This window comes from Rattus norvegicus, chromosome 9, assembly GCF_021556685.1.
Source record: "Rattus norvegicus strain SHRSP/BbbUtx chromosome 9, alternate assembly SHRSP_T2T, whole genome shotgun sequence".
Lineage (NCBI taxonomy): Eukaryota > Metazoa > Chordata > Mammalia > Rodentia > Muridae > Rattus > Rattus norvegicus.
In genome coordinates this window covers 17,976,594-17,990,167 of record NC_141542.1, presented here as the reverse complement: position 1 = coordinate 17,990,167, position 13,574 = coordinate 17,976,594, and the positions used below count along the sequence as shown (strand labels likewise).

General features: G+C 42.7%; 2 protein-coding genes across 8 annotated transcripts in view; both read left to right on the top strand.

Annotated features, from left to right (window-relative positions):
- The window catches only part of LOC148003375 (disks large homolog 5-like), a 28,425-nt gene extending 24,522 nt beyond the window's left edge, over positions 1-3,903 (top strand). For all 7 annotated transcript variants that reach the window (XM_087568515.1, XM_087568514.1, XM_087568513.1 and 4 more), the window contains one exon: positions 3,113-3,903. In XM_087568515.1, coding sequence (XP_087424641.1) covers positions 3,113-3,118 — 6 coding nt within the window. In that variant the 3' untranslated portion in view covers positions 3,119-3,903. The remainder of the gene's footprint in view (positions 1-3,112) is intronic.
- Positions 1-13,574, top strand: part of LOC148003373 (disks large homolog 5-like) — an 83,522-nt gene that overhangs the window by 17,515 nt on the left and 52,433 nt on the right. The window lies entirely within an intron of this gene.

Sequence of the window (13,574 nt, the reverse complement as noted above, 5' to 3'; positions counted from 1 at the left end):
TGCAACCCTCTGCTGACATTGTTTTGCTGACTATATCATGGGCACTGCATTCTTTCAGGATAGATACCCTCTCAATATTGTACACAGTGCTGCATTTCAGAAAATTCACTGTATGTTATTTATTTAGCCTTTTTCTGACTGACATTGAAGTTGTTTTAATATCACATGAACTCTAATGTGATGAAATGTTCCTGGGAACTGACAATGAGTCACTGCCTTCTCTGATGCTTCCAAAGTCTTCTATGAAGGAAACAGGGTAGTTTTAGTGAGGGGCCTATGATGAGTCAGCATAGAGCTTGATGGAGTCTTTTCCTAGAAATCTCTCTTGGGGATTTGATGTTGTGTTGTTTAGGCTATCTGTGCAAAACATGTAACTTACTTGTCGGACCAGCAAGTATCTGTATAGAAAGGTTTCCTGAAGTGGAAATGAGTACAGGCCAGGGCAGCACATCTTGCTTGTGTCTAAGAGACTTGTACACAGCATTGTTCCCACTAATTCCTCGCTCAACAGGAAATGTGCTGCATAAGAGCAAAGTTTTCATTTGTGCATGCAAGTGTGTATCTGTGTGTCTGTGTTTGTGTGTGTGTTTGTGTGTGTGTGTGTGTGTGTGTGTGGTGTGTGTGTGGGTATATGTGTGTGTGTGAATATATGTGTGTGTGTGTGTGTGTGTGTGTTTGCAGTAGTGAACATGTGTTTCCCTCTATTTCCAAGTTTCATGAGAAAAGTACTCTAAGCGTTCACTTTACATCCATGAAACATGAAATAGAGCTGCCCAGTCATTTGGTTTCTCCATCTAGCTCTGTACAGCAAAAGGACACTTAAATTACTAATTTATTCTTTCCAAAAATTTCAGAATGAATTATCGTGTGAAGTCTGGGGGAGGAGTGGAAATATGTTCAAGTGAATCATGTTTCACAGGGGTAACAAATGGTACAGGCCTAGAGCTTGCAGGTCCCTTTTTGTTATGGTGTAGAAGCAGGACAATAAAATCCATTAGATATGCAACCCCCAAAAAGAGGACACAAAAACACCTCTAAAGTTAGATTTTCAAGTGATTAGGGGCAAAACTACTGATCTGCATTGAAATCCTTTGGAGCACATCAAAGGAATGGAGTACTGGGAGGTAAGGGCAAGGCTTCTCTAGAAAAATCCATGAGTTTATTCTGCTTCTCTGTTCTTTGTGAATTGTGAAAGCCCACTGGAAGGTTATGTCACTCACTGTGTCTTCTCCAAGGTTGCTTTCCACATTGCCTGCTACCATTTCTTTCGAGCTACCTTGGCACACTACAACTTCCCCTAGGAGTTTGGCTTGGATTTTATTCATTGAGAATTTGAGTTGCTTGAAATTGTATCGTCATCCAGAAAAAGTCCCATAGCTATGCTGTGGTGCAAGAACAGGGCAGTTTCAGGAACCCCTTTAGGTGCACAGATAATCCAAAGCGCTCCTCTATGTTATCTGTGTAGCATTCTGCAAGTGCTGTCGATCAACATCATTTTCTCTCAGTTAATTTCAGCCTCAGTGGGTTAGGAGAAATGATGAGCTTCAAATGGGTCTGACAGTGTAAGAACAGGTAGCCCTATGAGAAGCCATGTTCAGAAAGTGGAACAGAAGTTTTAGTTAACCCAGTGATTCCACAACAAGGAGTAGGTATTGCCATTGCAACTAGGGCACATCAGTGTTGTAGTGGTCCCAGAGTAACCTTGAAGGAGAATCTATCCAGACGTCCATCAGCCAAGGAGTAAAAGTGTACATACGATGGAGCCCTTCCATAGATTCTGATTCAGTGTGAGATAATCCATGCAAGCTTTTACTTACTTATTCAAATTATCTGTGGAACAATCACATTACGGGGAGAAAATTTGTTGATTTGGATCCTGGTTATGGAGATTTCCTATGATTCTAGCTTTGGGCATGAAGTCACTCAGGCTATGGTAAAGACAGCTCCGATTAGAAGAAGTTGCACACTTTGGGGAAAGTCTGAAAGAGTGAACAAGAACAAGAGTCTAGTCCACCACCAACATATGATCCTTTGCTGAGCAACAAGACAGCTCTACACAGCCTTTGGGACTTGCTAAGCCAGATTGTTAATGGGGAAAGAACCCTGAGTCTATGACGGTTTATGGGAGGACAGCACATCACTGACTGAGCTGTCTATAGGCTCTGGCCACTATGTACATATTCCACTCAACATTTTTTTTATGCCTCCAGCGAATCCTGGGGAATCTTTACATTAAGCATTAATGTTCAGGTAGGAACATAGGCTGGAAGAGGCCATTTGAATATCCTTCCCTATATAAATACCCTTTTTGGGTGGATGACCAACCCACCTGGATTTCAGCCTCAGGCAGTTAAAGAGCTACTCAGAGTATTGTTCTGGTACAGTTCATGTGAATTTTGCCCATGAAACAATATATATATGATCCTCTGGATTTCTTGCTATGTTCTACTCCTTTCTTCCTGTGATCTCTCCGGAAAGATCTGAGGACATTTTCTCTTCTGTCCTCTCACAAACTGCCTTGCACTAGCCATAGACTTACAGGGGTGCTGTTCTGTTTCTACATCACAATCACCTTTAATGTCCATGTGTACGCTGGGAAGATTTGCATGGAGCACATTCTCAGTGATTACAAGATCTGTGCGGTGAGCATGAATTTGAAGTGAGATGGCTTCTCTGTGTATTTGCAGATTCAGTGGTTACGAATGGAAACTAGACGGGTTCCTTCAGTGCTGACATAATCAGAAATTTCACCTCAATTCTGGGCATGTTCTCCAGAAGGAATCCACATGGTATTCTAGGTTGCTCATACCTCTCTTGAACTCAGATTCAGACATAGCTACAATGTTATTATTCAGTGTCATATACCTGTACCAGTGGGAAAAATGCTCATTTTTCTCTTAATCCCAGTACAGTGCATAGTCCACAGTTCAAATTCTAGCAGTTTGAAAGGTGAGATATAAATCCAAGCGCAGGTACTCTAGGACACTTGGGGATGCAGGGACTGACCTCAGCTGACAGGTCATGCTGGATTATCCAACTGAATAGAGCTGATGTAAGAGGGAGAGCTGAATTGACAACCACTCACTAAATCTTTATTCCCTTGCTCTGCTAGGTCTGAAATTCTCCAGCAGAAACTCGAACATGACACAGACCAGGACAAGATCTCCCTTGGAGAGAAGAGCTACAGGAGGAGAACTAAGTGTGCACAGCAAATACACCACTATTGCGTCTCATCTGTAATGTCCATAGCAATTGTGGACTGCATTTTCCTCCTTTAGTTTAACTTCTTTGGATTGAATACGCTGTATTTTCACCTTGCCTCTCTCCAGCAAGTGTGCACTTTTTGAGGGACGCAGAGAAGTGCTGATGCACATCAATCAAGAGCTGCTGGTCATCCAGAAAGACCGTGCACGTGTAAATTTGTACTTGTCCTGATGGGTCACCCAGAAGAGTTTCATGTAGATCAGTTCACAATATTGGAAAGACTTTGTGACAAAGTCTGTAATATCATTTATACTCAGTGTTGGATGGCTTTTTCCTTAATACCCCCACTCCAACAAATCAGACCTACTTCCCCTCCTCTCGAAAAGATTGTTACCATCACTAACTGCTTGTCTACTATGTCTCCAAGGCAAGCCACAGGCTATAAGTCTATTCTGCAAAAGGAGCAGCAAAAAATGCTTAGTGCAATTCCTCTATTTAAAGTTTGGTTAATTTTTAATTGTTTTGGTTATTTGGTTTTCCTTCTATTCATTTGAAGATTTGTTATTTATCTGTTGTTGTTTTGTTCATTTGCTTTTCTATTTTGATAAGGATATAGACTGTATATATTGACTACCTGCATCTGGTTACTATCCAGTAAATTGGATGTATTCTGGTCAATAAAGGGGTAATCTCAAACTCTTCACTCTTAAGAACCTTCTTTATTGATCATTAGTGTCAACATCTGAAGTCCCACAGCTATCAGGGAGGGATGGATCTCTGCATTCTCATGGGGACTGGGCATCAAATCACTTCCCAGTCAGACTGAGATTCCCAGGCATTTATACAGTCACTGTGCACTGTGTTTCCAACTCTGAATTTCAACTTCATCATGCATACATTACCCACTGTGTATGCTTGCTGTCAAATATATAGTTACCTCTAAATTATACTCTGTCGATGAGAGTTTTGACCAAATTAGTAGGATAAACATTAATTTTTCTGTAATACCTCCCAGGACATATAAACATGGTATAAGGGAGTTTAAAGCCATCGGGAACCCTGCACCCAAATCCTGGGGCAGAAAATGCTGAACACCCTGGAATGCAGATAATCCTGAGACCACAGGAAATAAAGCCACTTCTGACCAGCTCTTCCCACATCTCTGGCCCAATATTAATCTGCATGGTGCCTCTGGAAACAGGAATAGAGGAGCAGTCAGTGGCAGGAACCCTCTTGGTTCAGCCTAGGCCCAGAACCTACCTGGGCCTCAAGCATATTTGAAGAAAACCAGAGGCATACAATTCTCTGTTTCCTGACTGTGGCTTTTTTTGATTCGAAGCTCAAAATACCATTTTGTTGTTGTTGATTTTTAGTTGGATATTTTTCATTTCTAATTCAAATGTTATTCCTTCCTTGTTTTCCAGAAATAAGTCCGAATACCATCGCCCTCCACCTCTGCTATAAAATATTCCCTTCACCAGCCATCCACTTTCCCAGCCTAGGCAGGACCAAGAGCTGCTCATTCCATTTGTGCCCAAGAAGACCATCCTCTGATACACATGCAGATGAGGCCATGGCACAGTCCCTGTATAGTGGTTGGGTACTGGTTTAGTCTCTGGGAACTCTGCTTGGTAGGCATGGTTGTTCTTATGGGGTTGCAAGTCCCTTCAGCTCTTTCAATCTTTCTGTAATTCCTCCAACTGAGGTCCAGTTCTCAGTTCAATGGTTTGCTGCTAGCATTCACCGCTGTATTTGACATGATCTGGCTGTGCCTCTCAGGAGACATCTATATCCAGTTCCTATCAGCCTGCACGTCTTAGCTTCATCCACCTTATCTAGTTTGAAGGCTGTATATGTATAGGCCACATGTGGGGTAGACTCTGAATGGACATTCCTCTAGGCTCTGTTTTAAACTTTGCATCCCTATCCCTTCAATAGGGATTCTTCTTCTCCTTTAAAGGAAGGAGTGAAGAATCAGCATTTTGGTCATCCTTCCTGAGTTTCATTTGGTCTGTGAATCTTGGAGAATTTGAGCATTTGGGCTAATATCCACTTATCAATGAGTGCATACCACGTGTGTGTTTCTGTGATTGGGTTAACTCATTCAGGATGATATGTTTTAGTTCATTCTTTTTGCCTATGAATTTCATGAAGTCATTGTTTTTGATATCTCTGTAGTACTCCATTGTGTAGATGTACCACACTTTCTGTTTCCATTCCTCTGTTGAAGGGCATCTGGGATCTTTTCATTTTATGACTATTATAAATAAGGCTGCTATGAACATGGTGGAGCATGTGCCCTGTTGTATGTTGGAGCATCTTTTGGGTATATGTGCAAGAGAGGTATAGCTGGGTCCTCCGCTAGTGCAATGTCTAATTTTCTGAGGAACCTCTAGACTGATATCCAGAATGGTTGTACCAGTCTGCAATCTCACCAACAATGGAGGATTGTTCCTCTTTCTCACATCCGTGCAAGCGTCTTCTATAGCCTGAGTGTTTGATCTTAGCCATTCAGAGTGGTGTGAGGTGGAATCTCAGGGTTGTTTTGATTTGTATTTCCCACATAACTAAAGATGTTGAACATTTCTTTTGGTGCTTCTCAGCCACTCCATATTCCTCAGCTATGAATTCTTTGTTTAGCTCTGAACTGCAATTTTTAATAGGGTTATTAGTCTCCCTGCAGTCCAACTTCATGAGTTCTTGTATATTTTGGATATTAGCCCTCTATCAGTTGTAGGATTAGTAAAGGTCTTTTCCCAATCTGTTGGTTGCTGGTTTGTCCTAACCACAGTTTCCTTTGCCTTACAGAAGCTTTGTACCTTTATGAGGTCCCATTTGTCTATTCTTGATCATAGAGCATAAGCCATTCGTGTTTTGTTCAGGAAATTTTTTCCAGTGTCCTTGTGTTCAAGATTCTTCCCCGCTTTTGCTTCTATTAGTTTGAGTGATCTGGTTTGATGTAGAGGTCCATGATCCACCTGGACTTAAGCTTTACACAGGGCAATAAGAAGAGGATGATTTGTACTCCTCCATATGCTGACCTCCATTTGAACCAGCACCCTTTGCTAAAAATGCTATCCTTTTTCCACTGGATGCTTTTGTCTCCTTTGTCAAAAATCAAGGGACCATAGGTGTGCTGGTTCATTTCTGGGTCTGCAGTTCTATTCCACTGGTCTATCTTCCTGTCTCTGTACCAATACCATACAGTTTTATCACTAATGCTTTGTAAAGTGCTTGAGTTCAAGGATGGTGATTCCCAGGGAAGTCCTTTTATTGTTGAGGATTGTTTTAGCTATCCTGCATTACTTGTTATTCCAAATGAATTTGCAAATTGTTCTGTCTAACCCTATGAAGAATTGCAATCGAATTTTGATGGAGAGTGCATTGCAACTGTAGGTCACTTTGGGAAAATGGCCATTTTTACTATCTTCATACTGCCAAGCCATGAACATGGGAGATCTTTGCATTTTCTGAGATCTTCTTCAGTTTCTTTCTTCAGATCATGAAGTTCTTGTCACACAGATCTTTCACTTGTTTGATAAAAGTCACACTGAGGTATTTTTATATGATTTGGGACTATTATGAAAGGTGTCATTTCCCTAATTTCTTTCTCAGCTTGTTTATCTTTTGTGTAGAGGAAGGCTACTGATTTGTTTGAGTTAATTTTATACCCAGCCACTTTGCTGAAGATGTTTATCAGGCTTAGGAGTTCTCTGTTGTAACTTTTGGGGTGTCCCATGTATACTACCCTATCCTCTGCAACAGTGATATTTTGACTTCTTCCTTTCCAATCTGTATCCTTTTGACCTCCCTTTGTTGTCTGAGTTCTGGCTAATGCTGGGGACAACATACAATGGGGACATCGCAGTAGCCCGCAGTAGCTTTTTGTAAAAACTGGTTGTTTCCATTTCTCAAAACCTTAGCCCTGGACAACGGCTTTATAGATTTCATTTGTGTGTGACTGCCTATGAGTTGGCCTTGGTGTGCACAATTATTGTATTATATCTGACTTTCCTACTTCTTTCTCCTTCTGCTCTGGTTAATTCTGTGAAACTAGATGTTCCTTGATGTTATGATTCTTAGACAATTGGAAATTGATGCATAGGGGCACAGCACAGCACAGCCCTAGTGGCCCAGGTGGATACTGTGTATTCTCATCTTGGAAAAAAATGTAATAACTGCAGAATTGTAGTTCTAGATTAGGGTTTTACTTGCAAAGACAGCTTGAAGAAAATAAGAGAAAATGAATTAGAACCAACATTGGGACCCTAAGAAAGGAAAAAGTTATTGAAGTTAGGAAGTAAGTTTTACATAATATTATAGACTGGTTAAGGAAGTATAGAATATATAAAATAATATACTAGTAAACTAAGTCTAACTACTGGAACCCTTATGAGAGTCATTGTGTGCAAGGAACAGAAAGCTAGTGGAATTAGTGTGCTAAGAGTTACCTTGATTCTTTCTGGCCACTGCCTGGCAGTTTTGCCTATGTCATTTATCATTAGAGTGTCACATGAAATTCAATTAGCTGATCTCGGAGCTTTGGACTCTGAAGTATAAAAGTAAATGGTTAAAGTTTAAATCACGATAAGTTTACAATTATTATTATTATATTGGCCACAGGCCTGGGTATAGGGCAAGCCTGAAACTTTGGAGAACAGTTGTAATTCTTAGTCCTTGGTGAGATGTAGTCATTCTTTGCATTTGATTTGGCAATGATTATAAAATCTCTTTTTTCTACCCGCCTTTGGATTATTAATAAAGGACTGGGAGAAGAGAAAGGCTACAGAACATGTGAAGAGTAAATGAGAGAGACCATGAGGGAGTGAATGAGAGAGTAAATGACAGAGCTAATGTGAGAACAAATGTGAGAGCGAATGAGAGAGCATGACAAGAGCATGTGAAGAGTGAGAGGAGAGAGAATGTGAAGAGTGAATGAGGGAGCTAATGAGGGAGCTAATGAGGGAGCGAGTCTGAGAACAAATGTGAGAGCCAGGGAGAGAGCATGAGGAGAGCATTTGAGAATGAGTGAGGAGAGAACTTGAGGTGTGTGTGAAGACTGTGTGTGTGCATGACAGGAGAGTGCATGTGCTGTGTGTGAGATATGTGTGAGGTGTGTGTGAAGACTGTGTGTGTGCGTGACAGGAGAGTGCATGTGCTGTGTGTGAGATATGTGTGAGGTGTGTGGAGATTGTGTGTGTGCATGACAGGAGAGTGCAAGTGGTGTGTGTGAGATATGTATGAGGTGTGTATGAAGATTGTGTGTGTGTGCCTGACAGGAGAGTGCATATGGTGTGTGTGAGATATGTGTGAGGTGTGTGTGAAGATTGTGTGTGTGCATGACAGGAGAGTGCATGTGCTGTGTGTGAGATATGTATGAGGTGTGTATGAAGACTGTGTGTGTGCATGACAGGAGAGTGCATGTGCTGTGTGTGAGATATGTATGAGGTGTGTATGAAGACTGTGTGTGTGAGTGACAGGAGAGTGCATGTGGTGTGTGTGAGATATGTGTGAGGTGTGTGTGAAGACTGTGTGTGTGAGTGACAGGAGAGTGCATGTGGTGTGTGTGAGATATGTGTGAGGTGTGTATGAAGATTATGTGTATGTACGTGACAGGAGAGTGCATGTGCTGTGTGTGAGATATGTGTGAGGTGTGTGTGAAGATTATGTGTGTGTATGTGACAGGAGAGTACATGTGGTGTGTGTGAGATATGTACGAGGTGTGTATGAAGAGTGTGTGTGAGAATGAAAGGGTAATGAACAGACGTGTACATGATTGTGGGAGTTTGAGAAAAGAAAACTGCAATAAAAAAACCGGAATGTACAAAAGAATGCAGCGTGTGTGCAGCCTCAAGCTGAGAGAGAGAGAGAGAGAGAGAGAGAGAGAGAGAGAGAGAGAGAGAGAGAGAGAGAATGACTTTAAGCCTTGAAGTTGCCTATCAGTTTGTACCCAAAGGGGAGTCTGTGGATATGTATTATCTGCCTTCCAGATAACCCTGCTTCCAGGTGAGAACTCTGATCCTGTGACCCAGGGCCAGGAAAGGCTGAAAGAATGGCTGCTCCCCTGAGGGCAAAGGATAAAACTTTTAGGTCTATGACCTCCTAATTTATCTTTTCACCTGAAGACTTATTATTCAAATTTTCTTACTGGGATAAAACTACGATCCTGGTGAGCGTCTTGTTTCTTGGATACTTAGTCATTTCTTCGTTGTCACAGACTGTTTGAGCTTACTCCAGTCACTGGGAGTTATTCACACTTTCAATTTTCCTGAACTTTTCAGATTTCTAACATTTGTGGCAAACTGCGTGGCAAAAGCAATGAATGTTGAGCACTTCCCTGGGGTCCAGTGCATATGGAGCTACGGGTGTATGGATATGGTAAATCCCTAGGAGTTACTCTAAGAATGTAGGACTGTGCTCTTAAGACCCCTGCCTGACCTCACTTCACTTTGCCAGCTTTGTGGGCTTCTACACTGCTGCTCTGAGAAGAACTGAAAACTAAGGGAATAGATGTGTAGCCTCCCATTACCTTTGTTATTGTTAGGATATTAGTAGGATAGGTTTGATTGAAATATACTCTCAAAAATATTAACAAAACCATTGCCTCTTGTGTACCATCTGGATGAAGGACCAAGTTCACAGACATTTCTTCATAAACTTCCAAAAGCCAGCAAATTGGAGCATGAAGAAAGCCAAGTCCTAGGCATTCAAAACCAGCATCCTCACCAATGCCCCCAGGAAAGGCTTTGGTTAAAGAAGGGAGGTACTGAGACAGTTGGCCCTCATACACTCAGAGAAGACTGTGCCAGGAGAATTGGGGAAGGATTGTGGGAGAGGAATTAAGTATCAGTAGTCAGTGAGCAGAACGTAAAGTGAAAAAGAAAAAATATATAAATAGAAATAAAACAAAGTTCTTTAACAAAATGGGATACAATGTATTGCTGAACTAACTCTACTGTATTTACATTTGCACATGCTTTAACAGATAGAAAGACTAGATGTGATAAAGTAGGATGCCCTTGTCATTTACATATATTATGTATACAAGATAAATGAGGTGGAGAACAAGCAGTTCAAAGATCCATTGTTCCCTCACATCTATGTGGCTCTGCTTCCCTTTATCAGGACTGTGGAGGCCTCTGCTCATCCAGGTCTCAGGGCTCAACCAAAATGCAGTCCCCTATGATCTCTGGCCAAGTGCTCCTGTGTTCACAACAGAACTCTGCCTCAGGCTGCAGAGGCACTGAAGGGCCAGCCTTCACCTTCAAGGTGCAACCTCTCTTTCAGTCTTTCCAGGCTCTCTGTTACTCAACTGGAGGTTTCAACAGAGGCCTTTCATCTCAATAACAGAAGCTTACCTAATCCAAAACATTGGGAAGCCATCCTACACTCCTGATTGGCTGGTTACCTGAAACCAAACAACATAGCTCTCTTCTTTATGCCTGTTTTCCTGATTTGAAAGTAAATAATGTGATCATCTGTGGTGTTGGTGGTAAGAATAAAATTCTTAACATGAATAATAGGACCATGCAGAGCATGGGCTTCACATTCTGGGTACAGAGTGAAGAGGTAGAGGGAATTACCAAAGAAAACAATAAGAATCCTAACAACAATTACAGAAATAATGAAATGAAATAAAACAAAAACAAAAGCAAAAACAAAAATACCTTGTGGGTGCTGGTATTAAAGGCATGTATTAACTCTGACCAGCTTTTAGGTATTTCCAATAAAAAGCAAACAAACAAACAAACAAACAAACAAACAGCCTTATTACAGTTGCAGCAGGTGCAGGAGAGAAAGCTGGGAGATATCCTGTGCTGCTGCCCCCATGCTGTGATTCTGCAGCAACAACTTCCTTGGGAATAGGAACCTGTATGCAGTGGGATCCCTTGCTGGGCTTATCATCTCAAAAAGAGGGGCTTCCCTAATCCAAACCTTAGAATCCAGTTTACTTCAGGCCAGGAATGAAGTCAACCATCATTAGTGAAAGAGCAAGGGAAAAATTATACAGGAAAAAATATGTGCCTTAATCAGAAAAGATCCTCAACTTCTAAGGCCTCCACAATCTCCACCCCTCTCTTCTGAGCTTTGCATAGAGATGTTGTATAACTCCAGATGGTAGGAAAAGGCAGAGTTCTTCCCAGAAAAGTCATACATGATTTTCACCCTGACATATGTGAGTTGAGGTGGCATCTTATCACAGAGTCAGCACACCTGGGATAAGGACACAGAAGCCACAGATGACAATGCCAAATGGACTCCCTCCTGAACTTATGGACCCATTAAAATTGAGGTTTAGCTTAACCTTAGGCCATTCCACTCCCTGCCCATCCACCTGATTTTTATGTTTGCTCTGAGTAAAAGATCAGAGTGGACCCCCAAATATCCTCATGATAGGACTTGGAAATTCAGGAAGAATGATATTGGAGAAGGGATGGCTATGCGGTTACAATGTGGTAACTAGGTTCTGACCAGGAACCTCGTCCTTAGCCAATGGGGACTTTAAGGCCGGGCCTCCTGCTTGTTCCAGTGCAGGCTAAGACTTCAGGGTCAGGCCAGCTCCTGAGCCCCACACAGGGCTGCCTGCATACTCTTGTGACTGCATTAGAGCCAGAGTGCTCTCCGCCCCATCCTCTTCTCTCCTCTTTGTCACAGCCATGGTCCCCAAGGGCACTTTTCAAACACATTTATACATCTATCTCTATCTCAAAGTCAGGTTCCCAGAGAATCAATCCCCATAGCTGACCATAAATGAGGATTCACTGTGTGTGTGTATATATATATATAGTATTTTAGAACACAGAATGGGGATTCTTGGTGAAAGCTTCATGGACATGTATTGCAGAACTAGAGTTAAAAAGGTTACTCATTGTTAGAGTCCGGATGTGCAGGGCCGGACATGCCTGAAGGAGAGCCAGAGATAGGACTTGCCAAACCAGCTATCAGCCCCAAGGACATTGACCATCTATAGCCACCCCCTCCCCTTCCTTCACCCCCCTGAGTGATATGAGCCACCCTACCTGCCTGCCGAGCTGCTAGAGAGCACGTACTCCTTGCTGATGTAATTTCGCGCCGAACATAACTGTGCACCATTTGAATTGACCAATCATGTGTAACCGCGAGAATGCCCCTAACCTCCCCTATATAAACCCTCGAGTTTGGAGGCTCGGGGTCGATTCCTCTGTCTCCTGTGTGAGATACGTGTCGACCCGGGATCCCACTAAGACCCAGGATCATGTTAATTAAAGCTACCTCTTGATGTTACATCAAGAATGGCTACTCGTGATTCCTGGGGGCACCCCAGCCCGCGATCGGAGCGAGAGACGGGGCTCCCCGTTTTGGGGTATGCTCTTTCATTTGGGGGCTCGTCCGGGATCTGAGCGTGACCCCCCGGAAACACCAATGCCACTTGGAGGTACGTTAGTGTGAGTGCTGGAAAGCGGCTGCTGTGTGTGAGTTTGTGTGAATTAAGTCTTGTAGTCTGTGTTTTTCAGTACCGGTTTAAGGTCTTGGTGCACTGTCTGGGCAGATGAAGGATTCCTGCCCTGTGCACGGGTGGAAGAAGGATTCCCACCCCGTAGAAAGCTAGCTTGAGAGTGCACTGTCTGGGCAGAAGAAGGATTCCTGCCCTGTGCACGGGTGGAAGAAGGATTCCCACCCCGTAGAAAGCTAGCTTGAGAGTGCACTGTCTGGGCAGAAGGAGGATTCCTGCCCTGTGCACGGGTGGAAGAAGGATTCCCACTCCGTAGAAAGCTAGCTTGAGAGTGCACTGTCTGGGCAGATGAAGGATTCCTGCCCTGTGCTCGTGTGGAAGAAGGTTCCCCACCCCGAATAGGCGCCTGTGAGTAGATGAAGGATTCCTACTCCAAATAGTCTTTTTTTTTTCTTTTTCCTTTTTAGAAAGCGCACAGGGGGACGCCCCAATCGCGCAGGATCTGGGACGCATGAGAACGTTCCACGAGCTGAATTTTGCAGGGAGGACCCGGCAACTGACAGTCAAAAAGATCTGACTGTGTTTAAAATCTTGGACCGACGACTGTGTTTGAAATCATGTTTTGCTTTGTTCGTCGAAGAGTTTTACTTGGTCCCCTTAATGCTTAGTGAGTAAGAAACTTAATCTTATGGACCCTGCTCTAGTGGCGGTGTGTTGGTTGATAGCCAAAGTTAATTGTTAAAACAGTGTTTTTATCTGTGCTTGTGCTCGCAGGCAGCTGAGATAAGCTAGAGAAAGATTTAAATTTTGCTTGTGAGTAAGGAATCTTAAAGGCAGAGTTTCAGCCGTTTTGACAGTTAGTGAGTAGCTGCCTAAAAGATCAGAAATGCTGTCAACAGGCTATCGACAGAGAGAGAGAGAGAGAGAGAGAGAGAGA